The sequence below is a fragment of the Diceros bicornis genome, chromosome 22 (genome assembly GCF_020826845.1).
Source record: "Diceros bicornis minor isolate mBicDic1 chromosome 22, mDicBic1.mat.cur, whole genome shotgun sequence".
Classification (NCBI taxonomy): Eukaryota; Metazoa; Chordata; class Mammalia; order Perissodactyla; family Rhinocerotidae; genus Diceros; species Diceros bicornis.
Window position 1 is genome coordinate 39,695,521 of NC_080761.1, and position 17,777 is coordinate 39,713,297.

General features: G+C 35.4%; 1 protein-coding gene across 7 annotated transcripts in view; it reads left to right on the forward strand.

Moving 5' to 3' along the window:
• CNTLN (centlein) overlaps nt 1–17,777 on the forward strand; it is a 330,124-nt gene that overhangs the window by 54,668 nt on the left and 257,679 nt on the right. For all 7 annotated transcript variants that reach the window (XM_058565850.1, XM_058565854.1, XM_058565855.1 and 4 more), the window contains exon 3: nt 16,046–16,130. In XM_058565850.1, coding sequence (XP_058421833.1) covers nt 16,046–16,130 — 85 coding nt within the window. The remainder of the gene's footprint in view (nt 1–16,045; nt 16,131–17,777) is intronic.

Sequence of the window (17,777 nt, forward strand, 5' to 3'; positions counted from 1 at the left end):
ATTCTGGACGTTGTGAATTTTATGTTGTTGAGTATTTGATTACTGTTGTATTCCTGTGAAGAATATTGGACTTCATTCTTCCATGCAGTTAAGTTACTTGTGGATTAGTTTGATCTTTTTGAGACTTCATTAGTATAGATCCAGGGTAGGCTTTCTTCCTGTCTAGAGTGAATTTAGTCCCACTATTAAGGCATGACCCTTCTGGGGACTCTACCTAATGCTCTGTATATTACAAGGTCTTTTACTCCGATGGATGGGAACATGAACTATTTTCATCCCTCTGTGACCTCTAGAAATTGTTCAGTCTACTGCTTTCCAGTGATTCTTTCCTTTGCATAGAGTACTTTCCTTTCAGGGATGGACAGATTAATACTCAAACAAAGAAGCACCCTCTGGAACTCTCTGAATGCAACTCCATCCTCCAGTACTTTGTCTCGCAAGTTCTATCCACCTTGGCTTTCCTGAACTCCAATCTGTGTCTACTCAACTTAATGAGACCCTGAGCTCTGTTTGGGTTTCACCTTCCTTCATTGTAGCTTGGAAACTGCTTTTATGTAGTAAGCTGTGGCAGTCATACAGCTTACCTCATTAGTTTCCTTTCTTCAGGGATCACAGTCCTTTGCAACCTACGTCCAGTGTCTGAAAATATTTTGTATATTTTGCATAGTTTTCAAGTTGTTTAAGGCAGCAGAGTAAATCTAGTCCCTCTTCCTTTCTATGGCTAAAAGCTGAAGTTAATTCAGCTTTATATGCTGAGAAATGACCCAGAACTTTCAAATAATTTAAAACATATAATTCATTGTGAACAAATAGTAACTTAATATTAAATTGATATTATGCCAGGAAAGGAGTTTTTTAATCTGATGGGTTTAATTTTATTCACATGGCAATTAAAATTTTTCATTAAATTACCACATAAAAAAAATTCAACAAATTTTGTTGTTGTTATATTCAGAATTTCAGATAGCCCTCTCATAATAAAGTTGATTGACTGATACAGGTAATGATGTTTGTACCTGGAAATTCTTAGAGGTTAAAAATTTGTGCCAAAACATCTCTGTTTAACCTTGAGAGTATGTGACTTATTTCTCAATACCCGGATTGTTATATTTTTACACTCCTTCAGTTTTAGACTTGAAGAGGAATATATGAGCCTGCTGAAATGCTGAGAATGGTATAGGATGAAGTGAAATTAAAGTTGAGTGAGACTGAATAGAGTTGTAATTATAGCAATTAAGAACTACTACCAGAATAGACTTTTTAGTAAAGATCTCTGTTACTTTAAGTATGGTAATTAATAACTATTCACACATTATAATCTTTAGTCATTCAAATAATGGATTTGTTTTCTTTAAAGATTAACTCATAAATTCTCAAATGTTCTCAGTTTGTAGTGCCCTTGGTAGCTCAGTAATATTTTCATGGCACATCAAGTTAAAGAGCAATACTAGAGAGTTCCATTGATTAGGTATTTATGTCCTAACCACTTAATGGCCATTAAAAATATACATATAAATTAAAAGGAAAAAATATTTTAATTTTATTCTTTAATAACCATAATTATTTGCTATAGGTTGTATGAGACTTGGGTACTGGACAACTTCTCGAACGTTGGAATCAGATTGGATGCTGCCACCCTCATTTCTTATTTCATGTTGCTTTTTGCTCTCAACTTGATTTTTATCACAGCAATGGTCGAAAACCCAACTTCATAAAGATGTGATGAAGTGAAAGGAATGTAGTGCAATCTAACCTTGAAACTTGGAACTTCCCCTAGCTACTAGTCCGTGCAGTGTCCAACAGATGTCAAGTACCTGTTTCCCTCAAACATTTAAAATATCCCACAGTGCCCCTGTGTGTTAACTACAGCACCCCCTGGGAGCCTTGGTTCACATTCTGGGTAGCAGAATTAACTCTTTCTCTTCTAATGTTTATTACTGTTTTAAATGGAATTCTGGCATGATTAGTGTCCAAACTAATTTTTCTATTTCAAGATAAAGAATCCATTTTGATTAGCAAGGATTCTTAAAAAACTAATTTAGTAATTGTGAAATAAAGGAATAATATATTTGACATTTTTCTTGATGGAAAAGTTATAGCAGAGGCTTCATAAAAAATTATTGAATAAATTTGTGTACCATGTTTACAAATAATCTGGAATACAAAGAGAAATAGTGAGTGAATAAAATATTAAAACATGATGTTAAATGGGATAAAAATGAAGTACATTGTTACTGTACAAGGTGTTGTGAGTAACCAGGAAAAAAAGATGTATTTTCTCATGGCATGTATAGGGGAAAAATAATTAAAACTATTTGTGCTGTTATTGGGCTTCAATTATTGTCTTATAATGGAGTAAGGGTATTCCTGATTGACCCTTAAAGATATCTACCCACTGAACTGTACTAAACTGTACTGTGACTCAAAATGATTTTTTGAAGTGGTGTATTTTATAAGGAAATATATTCTGAAGTATGTGGAAAATATTATTTTTGTGTAATATTATGATAAAGATATATTTGAAATTCCATGTGTTCATAGTTTAATAAATCATAGAACAACCTAAATGATAATAGCTTGTATTTATTGAGTGTTGACTGTGAGCCATACACAGTGCTTAGTGCTTTCCATATATTGACAGAATTCTTACAATAGTCCTATGAAGTAGGCCCTGTTATTATTCTCATTATACAGATGAAGAAAATGAGCCACAGAGAGGTTAAGTAATTTGCCCAAGGTCACAGAGCTAATTAGTGGTAGAGTCAGAGTTTGAAATCAGGCAGTATGGTTCCAGAGCCCCTGTTTTCAACCATTACCCAAAGGGAGGATTAGCTTTCCTCTGAGTTTTAAGAAAGAAAATGCTAGTCCTTTAGGAAAAAAGAAAACAAGTGAATGTGATCTAAATTTATCTTAAGATCCTAGACTTATTAAAGCCTTTTGTTACTAGATTAGGTCAGGGAAAAGAAGCCAGGCACAATGCCTTGAAACTTTAAGAAATAAAATAAATATATTACTTAGTGGTATTTTATTTCATTTATGCCGTGATGAATTCATGATTAAAATTAGAATACGTTTCATGATGAATTCAAGGAATTGGATTTTACAGGTAGTTCCTGGAAGCTAGATCTGTTTGAGAGGTCATACTAAGGATTTGGAGGGAGAGTATAATCATGCCTAATTGTAATTTTGAACTATAATATTGCTGGAAACGAAAGATAGTTGGTTTAGTGACCCAGCAATATGACATTTTCTTTGTATCCTTTGCTTCTTAATGAAGACTGTTTCTTCCTTTTTTGATATACTCTCCCATCTCAGTACAAAATACTAAAGCATTCAATTAGTATATATGTTTTTATTGTATTGAGTCTTCTTGAAAATTCTAGATATTTTTTATGAGTTCTTATGTTCTAGGTTTATATAGATTGTGGTATAGTTTGTGTACCTAACGGTGCTTAATAAATACTTGTAGTTTAATTCAGAATTATTTCCTGAGTGCGTAATATGTGCTCAGCATTCTGCTTATTGTGTGAGAGAGGGTTGGGGGAAGGAAAAAAACATAGCACTTCTCATGAAGTTGGTTGTATTAAAAAATGTAATCATTAACTTAGAGATGTCTTCCTTGACCCCCTTACTGAATAAACAAAATCTCTTCCCTGCATTTATTCTGTCTTAATATCTTGTTTGTTTTGTTTATAGTACTAGTTAAATTAAAAGATTACTTTTTCTATGATTAGTCTGTCTCACCCGTGAGGATCTCTTACAGATTTATATAAAATCAGAACTTCTGGAGATCTATTTAAGATTAAATTTTAATGTCAGGAATTTTGAAACTGACAGTAAGTAAAGATGTCTCTTAATCAACCCAGGCTGCTATAACAAAATACCATAAACTGGGTAGTTTACACAGCAAACATTTATTTCTAACAGTTTTGGAGGTGGGAAGCAGGAGATTGGGGTGCCAGCCCAGTCAGGTTGTGGTGAGAGCCCTCTTCTGGGTTGCACACTGCCAACTTCTTATTGTATCCGCGTGAAGGAAAGAGAGAACTCTGGTCTCTTCATTGCCTTGCAAGGGTACCAGTCCTATTCAGGAAGGCTCCACCCTCGTGACTTAATTACATCCCAGTTTCCCACTTCCAAATACCATCCTATTGGGGATTAGATTTCAGCATATGAATTTTAGGGGGACACAAGCATTCAGTCCATAACAGATGGTTTGGAGTACAGACTTAGAAGTCATATAGAGCAGAGCTTAAATCACAAATATTTCTGTGCCTTGCTTAAACTCTCTAGGCTTCAGTTTCCATATCTGTTAAAAGGATTTTAAAAAGAGTTTGTTGAAGGATTAGAGAAGCATTTAGTTAAAAGCTTGTCTAGTAATAGGAGTTAAAAGTGGCATTGATACTTAAAAAGTTCTTTCAAGTGGTCAAAACTTTGACCAGGGGTTGTATGATGGTCATACTTAATTTTAATCATTGAGGAGTTATAGAGAACAGACTTATTTCCATGAATATTTTCTTTACTGAGTTGTAGATTCATTTGCTAAGAGATTTTTGAGATATAGTTCACCTGTGACCTCTATGAGATTATGATTTTATCAAGGTTGAGGATGAGATTGAGGTATCTGTGTTTTAAAACAGCTTCACAGGCAATTCTGACATTCCAGAAGATAATCTAAACTAGAAAGGTGAATATTTTTTATCTTTATGGATGGAAAAATCCAAGATCCAATATTTAACGATTTTAAAGACCGTTAGGGAAAAATTTGCACAGCTTCATTGGAACTTGCTTAATATCGAACTCTAGTATCTGTAAAGAAGTTATTTTTAGTGATGAGTGGTTCAGAACATGGCTATGGAGACAAGGCCAATTGGTTTGGAATCTTGGCTCCATCACTTGCTTCTTGTGTGACTTGAGGAAAAATATGCACTTTTATATGCCTTAGTTTTCTTTTTTGTAAAATGAAAATAAGAATAGAGTTGTTTTGAGTTAATGTATGTATAGTAATGTGTATCATCATCATCATCATTAGCTCATGTTAGTTTAAATTCCTTTTCAAAAGTTTGTTTTTGTAGAGTCTTGAGAAAAGCCAATTAATATATTCTAAATAATGGACTTCCAAGAGTAACTTTCAGCCTTTTTGATTTTATTATTGTTCTTTAATATTACAGCCTGTTTGCAGTTTACTAATCCTAAAATAATGTGTATTGTACTTGAATTTGAATACTCAAATTCAGAAATATATCTAAATCTCAAATTGAAAATGTTTGTTTACCAACATTAATACTTTACTTTTTCATATATACGTTTTCGAATGAAACCTATATAGAAATTGCTTTATTTTCCTATTTTTACTTCTGAACACCTTATCTTTGTATAATTCTTGAAGACATGTTTTGCTTTCTTTTTAACGTTCTATACTTAATATCTGATAGGCGTCTCACTACTTGTTTCTTGTACTCACTCTCTTGTTTTCAGTGTTCTCTCTTTCTTTTTTCTGTCTGGAAATGAAAACTCAATCCTGGAAAATGGGAACTATAAAAGGAAATAAAAAAAGACAAGACAATTTTTACTATTTATTGCATGTTTATTTAGAATATGCATGCTGTATCCTTGAAATACTTGTGTTTAAAGATTTAACCTCATAGAGGATGAGAGATTATCTCATATTTATATTTACAGTTAAAGTTTAGATGCTTTATAAGCAGGCTGTTGTTATAAGGTTGTATTATATACTCTCACCACTGGGAAAACCTCCCTCCTGCTCCATTCCACTCCTAAACACATGGGTTGCACAGCTGCTATATGGTTGTACACTGTCCCATGTGTATTGAGCCAACGCAGCCTGTGAAAGGGTTACATTTTGGAGCATGGTAGTAGCATGGCTGGTTGGAGACCCCAGAAGTGTAGCTGCCAGAATTCTTCCATCTGGCAGCAGTGCTGCTAGGCAGCTCCACACAGGGCATAAATATATTTTTGCTGAACACTTTTCCTGTTGCTACAGCCATGAATGCCTAGACAGAGATGTGGATGAATGGGAAGATGGTCAAAGAAACTAATAGAAAGGTGTTTAATCAGAACCACTCTACTGTTTAAGGTTAAAGAACATGCAATAAAGTATGAAGAAACACATTTGAACGCTTACTATAGATGCAAGAAGCTTGACAAATAGTCTTTTAACTTCTATGAAGACCTTTAAATTAAAGAATTGTGAATTGTAGTAAAGCATGGTTACTTAAAATTTAGCCTTTATGTATGTGGCAGAAGGTAACACAGAAATATAGTTTTTGTTTTTAAGGTAAATAATTGTGATTGTCTTCATTTGATGAAAGTTTATTTCTGGTTTCATTAAAAATTCCCAGAACATTGAGCATAAGTCAACATTCCGTGGAGAAGGAAGTATTATGCAGCTTGCATGTGTGCATATCTGCATATCGGAGCACAAAATATTGACATGATAATTGCAGTCAAGCCTGAGTGAACAGTGGCCTGTGGGAATTCAGCTGGTGTGGTACCAACTGGATGGCTGCTCAGGACACAGTTTGAAATGCAAGGTGCAAGTTAGCACTTTATTCAGCACAGGCAGGCATCATTTAAAAATCCTTGGGGGCAGCCCTGGTGATGTGCAGATGTTAAAACAGTCTGTTCTGAAGTGCTGATATTTTTGAACACTTTAAGAGACTTCTAGATTCTGGGTGAAAAATATTTGCACAGTTATTAAACACATATAATACACAACCTTTTCCAACTCTTTCATGGATTTTTAAGATAATAAATGTTGAGTATATGCAGAAGTATCTGGACATGTAGTTAAAAGAGAAGAAACAAGAAAATCAGAAACTCAATAAAGTCATTTAATTTCTAACTGTAAAACAGAAAAGGTTTTGTTTTGAGTTTCAACTTTATTTAGAAATGATGTTGAATGAATAGGATAGCTGAAACAAAGGTACATAATTTAGCAATGTATTAAATCTCAACTGTTATGTTCTATTAAATGATTGCTTCTTTGTTTAAAGGGTTCATCAATACGCCATAATTTACAAATTCAGATACAGACAGTATAGCCTAATTCTACTCTTTGTTCTAGTTTGGAACTACCTGATTAAACAGGAAAAAGAAAAATCAATCGTTTTTCATATGTCAGGCTGACTCTTCCAGCACAAGTTTTGGCTTTCACATATAGTTTAAATATATACTTTATATTGAAAAATAAATTTTAATAGTTAGAAATTCTGGATTAAGTTCTGATCTTAAAGCAAAATAGATATTTAAGTATACCTGGACCTTTAAAATATTTTATACCCAACGTTTTATATGTATTAGGATCTGTTGATTTAGTAATGTATTTTTATTCAGAATATTAGACTTTTTTTTTCCAGCAGTTTTTATTGTGGAGTAAATGTGTTTGAAAAATATTTGTGTTAAGTTTTCAAGTTTTTCTCTTTTTCAGGTTTTCTTATTGCATTATTCATAGATACCTTTCTAGTAATTTATTATGCATATGCAAAATAGGAAAATAGTTATAAAACAGTTCATGAATAAAAGGATACATAATTTGATAATAGTATAATTCTCATCACCCTAAACTTAATTTTTATCAGTCTCACACTGTTTTAGAATCTTAATGTTACTAGAAATTGAGAATGCATTTAAATGGAAAGCCATTATTAAGTGTAAAATCTACATTTTAATAGATTCTGTACTCAAGTGAAAGAAAATGTCTACGTTTATTTGTGCATTGTTATCTATCTGTTAATTAAGAATAATCAACATCAGTAAGTTTTGCTCTTTTATTTTCTTTGTTTTCTAATTCAGACCAATATCATTGCCTCATTTATAGTTAAATGTTTCTTTTAGACTCTAATATTTCATTTGTGACATCTCATTAAAAATGGGCTCAAACCCAGAAAATATGATCCTGTCATATTGTATAATATATGACATGGTCTATAACACAATAAAATTTTGTTTCTTAATGATTTAGAATAATTTCTCAGATTTTTGAGTTTAAAAAAATGGCAGAAAGCGTGGTAATTCATGTGACTAAGTACAGCAGTGTTAAATGTTTAAATGGGTAGTACTCTTGGGAAAAGTGATTGGAGCTTTAAACTTGTACAGATTTGACAGCCTCTCTTCACTTCATTTTTCATCCTAAAGAAATCTGCAAATATTCTTAGCTCACATCATTATTGCACATCAGTGGTTCTAATTAGCTAAACAGGAGTTTGTCTCAGTCATTGATCATCATCAGCTTCTTGACAGTGCCTTTTTTTGTAGGAACCTATTTTATGTCTTGTAAATACGTAGAATATCTCTTAATTGAATTGACCATATAGGTTGGTGATGTTTTAAACTTGAAGCAACTTTTTTTCATTGTATTATTCTAAGTGAAAAATATTGTATTCATATTGTAGCACTGTTTTCTCTTGGGAGTATTTTCCTGTTATGAAAATATTAGCTATCCCATACCACCAGGAAGAGCTGCTAGACAAATCTCTATGTGGATTTTGAATTGTGATTTTCTTTCAATTTCAACACTATAACATAGTAGTTAATTTTTGAGTTTTTTGGTTATAAAAGATATCATTGAGGTATATTTTTGAAGTTTATATTCTTTTTTTTTTTTGTAATTTTATTTGTTTAGTGTGTTTGTGTGTGTGTGAGGAAGACTGGCCCTGAGCTAACATCCATGCCCATCTTCCTCCACTTTATATGGGACGCTACCACAGCATGGCCTGACAAGTGGTGTGTTGGTGCGCGCCCGGGATCCGAACCCGGGCTGCCAGCAGTGGAGCGCGTGCACTTAACCGCTATGCCACGGGGCTGGCCCCTGAAGTTTATATTCTATATAAAGTTTTATATTTCATTTATAACCCATACTTTCAATATTATATCACTCAGCTTAATCTATTGAGAAGAGTGTCAGTTACTGTTATTTCAGTGACTCTCAGACTTGAGTGTGCATCGGAATCACTTGAGGCTTTTTGTCTTAGTCAGTTCAGGCTGCTGTAACAGAATACTGTGGACTGAGTGGCTTAAACAACAGACACATATTTCTCACAGTTTGGGAGGCTGGAGTCCAAGATCAGGGTGCCTGATGATTCCACTCCTTGTGAGAGCTCTCTTGCAGACAGCTGCCTTCTTGCTGTATCCTCATATGATGGAGAGAGAGAGATATCATCTTTCTCATTTCTCTTCTGATAAGGGCCCTAATCCCATTCATGAGGGCTCCACCCTCATGACTTCCCAAGAGCCCCACCTCCTAATACCATTCACATTGGGGGTTAGAGCTTCAACATATGAACATGAAACATTCAGTCCATAGCACCTCATTATTGTTAAACACAGATTACGGAGCTCTACCCTCAGAGTTTCTACCCTCAGGGTGGATGGAAGTGGGTGCATTTCTAACAAGTTCCTAGGTGATGCCGATGCTACCTCTCTGATGACCTACACTTTGAGAACTACTGGGTTAGACTGTGAGTGAGGTTATGTACATACTTGTGTCATAGGAGATAATCACCCTGGTACCAAGCTCATTTGGAAGCTGCAGTAATGCTTTTGTTTGGGTTTTGTGGCGTATAGTCTAGTTTTATCCCTCTCTCATTAAAAAGGACCACTAGAATTTATTTCGACACTAGTGAGGATTTCATGTTTATTACAAAAGAGTGGATTAGAAAGACTCTATCCTGTAAATTAAACTAATTCCTAGAAAGTTAAAAATAGACTCAGAGTATATCCGGGGAGGAACTAATAGAGGGAGTTTCTGACTGCAATTAATATCTTGGTTGTCTCATCCTGGGTCTTTGTCCCCGGGTAAATCCAATCATGCTCTGCCCTATGGTCTTTGAAGTCATTTTTCTCCTGATGCATATACCTTGAAGGGAGGTAGTATTCTTTCGCAATACTTAATTTAGCATTTGAGATTATGTCTTAGTGACACATGATAGGCAAAAGGCATATATTTTTAATATGTAAAACAGTTTTATAAATCAATAAAAAACAGTAAAATATAAAATGGCAGATACATTGACAGGCAATGGTGAATTAGCAAAAAAGGCATTCCAATTTCTGAAAGTACATTTAATTTCACTACTAATAAAAGAAAGACAAATGAAAAGGAAGCCTAGTTGAAGACAATGGACTCTGATTATGTATTAAATGTGCTATTAATGCTTGGTAAGTAGAAAATAACAACGTAATAAAGCAGGATAAAGTGCAAACAGCAAAAACAGTAGTCATAATACATATGTTTGCAAAATTTCAAACGTGGTTTATTCCAACTCTCCACCTACTGTCTGCCGAAGGGCTGAACGTGGCTAGAGAAAAACTCGTAACCATGATACAGGTGTTATGTGTGTTTATGACTACCAGCCTCAGTGGTTCGTAGTACTGCCTGATAATCATCCTTTTTTTTCCTGGCTCACTATCCCAGTATCCTAGAAGATTATTTTATGCTTACAAGATGTCAACTTCTAACGCTTTCCCATTCTCACTTTCAACTGGTAGATACCTGTTATGAATTTGTCAAATTAACACTTGATAAGTGGAGCACAGGGCGCTGGATGATGAGCCACAGTTCAACAACAGAGCACAAGAGAAATTGAAATAGAGAAGTCTGTTATTCGCAGGTCATGGAGGAAGTACCCGGCACCCCTCAAGGGGCCACATGGGGAGGTCAAAGCAGAGTGCAGATAGAGACATACAGGACCTGGGGCACATGCCTTTGTTAGGGTTCATGGGTAGAGTGCTTTGGGGTTCCTGGGCTAAGGCAGGATTGGTCAAGGCAAACACAAAGAGCCGGGTTTTGGTAGGACCCAGGGGAGGGTCTTATCTAAGAGATGCATAAAGGAAAGGTGTTGGGAGGCAGGGGAGACTGTTGATCACAAGGGCTTTTGGGGAGGTCATATCAGGAACTTAAATTTACTTGTGATTCTGTGGGCTGCTACATAGAGCATGTGCTTGCGTGAAGGGCTAGTGTTAGTTTAAGGTCACTGCAGTCTGCTTGGCCAAACCAATGTATGCCAAGGCAACAATACCATGGAGAAGCTTAGCTAAACTCTTGACAATACCCTTGTCTCCTACACTGATGAGAAAATAGAAGCTCTTAGAAGAGAGCTTTTACTTCTTCCTGTAACCACATCTACTAGTGTATCTGAATCTGTACCCATGTTTTCTCTTTTTATTTCTTTGGAAGAACTGTTTATACTCTCATCTGAGGCCAGACAGACTCTCTGTGTACACTAAAGCCTCAAGGACCCAAGGATGTCGCTCTGCAGTTCTCTCTTCTCCTCCTGCATCATCAGTGCCTCTCACTGTCCTGTATCGTTCCTGTCAACGTACACACAATACTGTTTTATCTTCCATGTTAAAAAAAAAAAACTCTTGATCTCACATTTCCCTTGAACTACTGTTCCATTTCTCTGTTCCTTTTTTACAGCAAAATTCCTCTGAAAAGTAGTTTTTACTATCCCCATTTTTTTTCTTTCTTTCTTGAACTCACTCTAATTAGGCTTTCGTACCCACCATTCTCCTAAAACAGCTCTTGTCGATCACCAGTGACCTCAGTATTGTTAAATCCAGCAGTCAGTTCCCAGTCTTCGTCTTAGCATGTGTGAAGCATTTGGCATAGTTGATTACTTTCTTCCAGAAATACTTATTCACTTAGCTTTCTCTCTTGATTCTCCTCTTATATGACTGCTTATCCTTCTTAGTATAATTTGCCATTTTTTCCTCATCTTATTAACTAATAAATGTTGGAGTGCTCCAGAACTCAGTTCTCAGACTTCTCTATCCAAAATCACTCCCTAGGTGATCCTGTCTTCTCTTATGGTCTTAAATATATTTGAATGACTCCTAAAGCTATATCTTCAACCTTGACTTCTTGACTGGTTTCAGACCTGTTTATCCAACTCCATCATGGATATCAATTAGGCATCTCACACTTAACATGTCCAAATCTCAAATCCTAATGTCCCTCATTCTCCTCCTCTGTATCTCAGATAGTGTCTACTCCATCCTTCTAGTTGCTCAGACAAAAGCCTTGGAAACATTGTTCTCTCTTTTACGTCTCATATCTAATGCATCCAGAAGTCCTCTTAGCCGTACCTTCCCAATATCAAGAATTCTATCACTTCTCAACATCACCACACCTACCTATCTTGTCCAGTTCATCTTTATTTCTCACCTGTAGTATTGTGGTTGCCTCCTAACTGGTCCTTCTGCTTCCACCCTTCACCCCGAGAGTCTGCCCTCAACCCAAGAGCTAGTATGATACTCATAAAATATTAATTTGTATTGTTATTTCTCTGCTCAGAACTATCCTGTGTCTTCCCATTTCACTGAGAGTCAGATCCAAAGAAAGCCTTCTAAATAGGGCTTAGAAGGTGATATATTACTTTATTCCCAGTGACCTCTCTGTCCTCAGCTACCATTCTCCCTTTGTCCATATAAGGGGAGATACATTTACTTCTTTGCTGTTCTTGGAATACACCAATTATGCTCTTGCCTCAATGTCTTTGCACTTGCTACTGGTCCCATAGGCTTGAAAACTCTTCTCTGAGATCTCCCTGGCTCTCACTTCCTTCCTTTAAGTCTCTGCTCAAATATCAACTTTAAGGACAGTCATTTGTTAATTATCCTTTATAAAATAGTGTCGGGGGAAGAGGGAGAATCTCCCTCTGCCCTTTTCCTTAAGGTTCTTGTGGCTGGCCAAATAATTACCAAGACAGGTTAGCAGGAGAAAATAATACCAAGTTTAATAACATGTATACATGGGAGAAAGCAGGGACACTGCGTTTCTCAACACTATAACAGAAACTCGCATCTTAAATATCATGTTCAGCCAATGACAAAGGAGGATTTTGGGGATGGGGGGAGTCAGTTACAGGAGATTACCACTAAAGCACAGTAAACAAGAGTAAGGTTATTATGCAGATTTAAGGCCTCACCTTCCACATTGATAAGCCTCTAGAAATGAGGCCATCCCCCCCTCTTCCCAAAACAGACAGGGAGATACCTTTACAAATGGAGATTTCCCTTATAAATGTAAATGATTGTCTGGCAACTCCTCGCAGGGCCATCCAGAGAATGTGGCCAGAGAGACGGAACTTCCGGAACTTTCGATAAGATGGGCTTGTTGGTGCCTTTTCTATTGTAACCTCTATCCTACATTATCTTTACAGCCATCATGATAGATCTGTTCCAGGAAGGAGCCACCATGTCAAATTCTTTAGGCAGTTAGTGGGGGAGGTTAAATGTCCCTCAGAGAAAACAATCAAGGTAAAGAGATATATTTTAGGATGGCCAAATCTTGATCTCCCACAATAGCAACAACTTTCGTTTTACTCCCCGGTTCTTCAAGATTAGGCATCCCTTTCTCTGTTACCCGAGTTTATTATCCTTATGTATTATACTTATAGCCAGTGGACATACTGTGTATTCACTTATATATCGTTTATGTTCAGTATCCATGAACTAGAATGTTAATTTCATGAAGGCAACCCTTTGGTATATTTTGTTCACAGCAGTATCCCTAGTCCTTAGGATAGTGCCTATCATATAATAAGTGCTTAATAAATACTTGTTGAGTGAATGATGGATTAATGTGTAGATGTGGGTTTTTTTGGTATTTATTCTGGTAGGTACTCTTTCAATCTGAGGCCTCTAATTCTGAAACATTCTCAGCAATTACCTTCTAAAAATATTGCTTTATCTTTCATCCCACTCTTATCTACTTCTGGAACTCTTCAGGCATATGTTGGAGTTTCCCACGGGAACCCACATATCTTAACTGTGTTTTCATATTTTTAATTTCAACGTTTTTCTATGTAGTGTTCTGGATGAATCTCATTACTATCCTCTGTTTCACTAATTCTTTTTTTCCCTCTAGTTTTGAGCTTAGCCCATTTAGTTGTCTTTGGTTCAGTGATTATAATGTTCTTTTCAAGGTTTTTAAATATATTTTGATTCACCTTGTTTTTAATTTTAGTCATTCTTTTGTGTCTTTAAAGATCCTTACTTATTTTAAAGTCTTCATCAGTGTGTTCTGTTATTTTCATTTTGTCTAGAGTGATTGCTTCTTTGGATTATTAAGTTAGTGTGCATGTATTGTGTGTGTGTGTGGAGTGTGTGTTTTCTTCATGTGTTTTGGATTTTTCGTTTGAGGTCACATCTTGAGTGGGAGAGTTGCTGTTATTGTTCTCTTCCTCCTCTTTCCCAACTACCCCTCCTTGTCTAATGCCCTTTTCTGTCTAGAAATTTTGTGTTTGCCACTAAATTGTCACCCTCACTCATTCCCTGATCTTGAAATAGGTTTTATTTTGGTAGCCTGGGGCTTTTAGCCAACAGTGATGTAAGGGCTTTTCTATATTTAGTTCCTGAGCCATAGGATGTTTTGGCTCAGCTCCTGAGTAAGATGCTGTATCTATCAACTTTTGCCTTCCTAGACTTGCATATAAGCCTTAGTTCCAGGCAAGGGTGGGCAGAAGCTTTTTCAGCCCCCTCCTTTCAGGAGTTGGGAGCCCCACCCCAGTCTCTGGTTTCAAACAATGAGGCTGGCTATGCTTCTGCATTGTGAGCAGGACACTTTTATTTCCTGTTGTCCCCAGGACCAAGCTCCTTTCCACCTTAGCCTGCATCTGGATCCGGACAGCCGGCAACAGCTTTATCCCTGTTCGTAGTATTGTATTTCTGTTTAGTTTGTGATCCTTGGAGATGTGGCTTTGTCTCCTTATATTTTTTCTTTTGTTTTTCTATGAATACTATACATTTAGAGAATAGAAAAGAGCCTCAGAGTGTGAACTTATTATGCTAACTTATTGGAAGTCTAATTTAAATTTTTTAATGTACTGTTAGACCATCTGAATTTATGTCTTATAACAAGTGGTATACTTTTCTGATTGGTGTCTCTTTCATTCTAACATCCCTTTGTGCATTCTAAAGCCCTTTGCTTCATTTCACTCTTTCTCAAGTGAGGATTCTTTTCTTCTTCCTTACCTGCACATGTGATTCATAAGTGATTTAGGTACAGATTTCTATTTATTTTACCTATTTTTTTTTTTTGAGGAAGATTGGCCCTGAGCTAACATCTGTTGCTAATCTTCCTGTTTTTTTTTTCTCCCCAAGGCCCCAGTACGTAGTTGTATATCCTAGTTGTAGGTCTTTCTAGTTCTTCTGTGTGGGATGCCGCCTTAGCATGGCTTGATGAGTGGTGAGTAGGTCCGTGCCCAGGATCCAAACCAGTGAACCCCAGGCTGCTGAAGCAGAACATGGGAACTCAACCACTACACCACCGGGCTGGCCCCTATTTTACCTGTTTCTAAAGTTTTAAAACAATATAAATAGGTGTCCAATTAAATTTCTCCCCCATTTATGTGAGTTGATGAGTGTCAACCTGATTGTGTAATCTCTTCAGACATTTGTCTCTTCTCTTCTTTTTAAAGCTATATTTATTTTTAGAAGATAGTCATTATTTACAAGCATTGTGATTTTATGTGTTCCAGAGAACGATGCTTTGATTTTACAACTACCGTTTAATTTAGTTAGTAGTATTCTCAGAGACTAGATATGTATGGCAAGCTGTCAGAAATCCAAAAACTTTAGTCATGGGATGTTGGTTATTAGTAAATCTCTAGCTCTCTCTCTTTTGAATCTTTTATTAAAAAATGGTAAATATTCTCTTCTTAATACAATTGTGTATGTAAAGTGTTTGTGTTAACAAGACCATATTTACTTATTAATTATTTTAAATTGATGATATAATGGTTATTGCATCAAAATTAAACATGTTTTAAGTATTTTTTATCATGCATCTAAATCTGGAAAATAAACTGTTCTTTTAGTATGAAGTTGTCTTAATCGTCAGCAGTTATAAGTTGTTGTCACTTGCCATATGGTTTCTGATTAATTCTGAAAGAGCTGTCAACCCCAGATAATTTAATTTACTGTATTTTAAAGTGACACTCATTCTCAGGATGTGAAAATTTAAAGGATTAGCTAGCTACCAATTATGACTAATAAACTCTCTCTCTCTATTTTTTGGTTCTAGAGAAAAACAGAAATCTGAAGCTAAAGACAGAAAAGTTTTAGAAATTCTGCAAGTCAAGGATGCTAAAATACAAGAATTGGAACAGGTTGGTGTTTTACCAGAAAATACTAAAAATTGTTATATTTATTTCAGGTAGTTAGATCTTTACAATTATTTTTAATTTTTTTGGCAATAGTGTTCATTAAGAATATCAGGAAGGGGGTGGCCTGCTGTCGCAGTGGTTAAGTGTGTGCGCTCCGCTTCGGCGGCCAGGGTTCACAGGTTTGGATCCTGGGCGCGCACTGATGCACCACTTGTCAAGTCATGCTGTGGTGGTGTCCCATATAAAGTAGAGAAAGTTGGGCATGGATATTAGCCCAGGGCCTCTTCCTCAGCAAAAAGAGGAGGATTGGCATCGGATGTTAGCTCAGGGCTGATCTTCCTCAGGAAAAAAAAAAAAACAGGAATATCAGGGTCATTATGTCAAACCATTACTATTTTGAAACTACTATAGTCAGATTATTCTTCTTTATTATACTTTTTTTATAGCCTATTTGTTTTCTGAATTGATAGGCTATGTTATTTATACATTAAAACTCTTAAGATAGCATTATAGTTTTATAGTATCTAGCAATTATTCATTGTTTAATTGGATTTTGCCTTTTATTATCAGTAGTTGTCATTCACTTCTGAAATTTGTAAATTTTAAGATGGTTTCATTTGTAGAAAAGATCAGTAATAACTGGGATGATTCTGTTTGATCTTTTGAAAACTTGTATTTTCAAATTAGTACAATCCTATCTTTTACATATAATCAGTAAATTATACAAATACATATAATTATATATACATAAAATTATATGTAATTACATAATCAGTATATTATCACTGCAAAAATCCACGTGGCTAGTGCTTACAGGAATCATTTTCATTTCAATAAACGTCTTAAAAATAAAGATGAAAGAAATTTCTTGTAAGAATGGCCTATATCATGATATAATATTTAAATTCATTTTGTAACCAATTGCTCATTATGGGCTAAATTACCTATAATTTTTCTGGGTTAAATGGAGGTTTTTTTTTTTGGCAACTATGCTTTTCTGACTCTTGGCTCTGTTTTTCTTCCTAGCCAATAAAAGGGTCATAAGAACTTTGATCTAAGATTGGTTATTGTTATGAAGTTGTTTTATGAAAGGACTAAAAGTAGAAGTTAACTTAGATAACAGATTCATTTATTTTTCCATTCTGTACATCCATATAAACTCTAAAAGGGAATATAGATTTCTATATGACATAAAAATTTGAAATTTATACCTTCCCCAACGTTCCTCTATTTCCTGTAGAAAATGTTACAATTGATGCTATACTGTTAAAATTTTAGAAATAACAGTTTAGTCAGTTTGTTCTGGAAAAAACCAGTTGTATTTGCCACCTGAATTTCAGACAATATCAAAATGCATTCTAAGATAGATAAATATTGTCATGTGCCTAGTGTATTAATTAGGCTAGGCTAAGCTCTAATAGATACAATCTCATGACTTAGAAGTGGCAAACATCATTTGTACTCATATTTCTTTGGGAAAAACTACTCATATGGCCATCCCAAGATTCAGGGGGTTTGGGAAAAAATATAGATCCAGGCTGAGCAGTCTCTTTCTCAGTTACAACTCTATTCTGTGGAGGAGAACAGATTTTGGCACTCTTTTTCCTATCCTTTGGCATTAAGTTTGCAATGCTTTAGGGAATGCTCAGT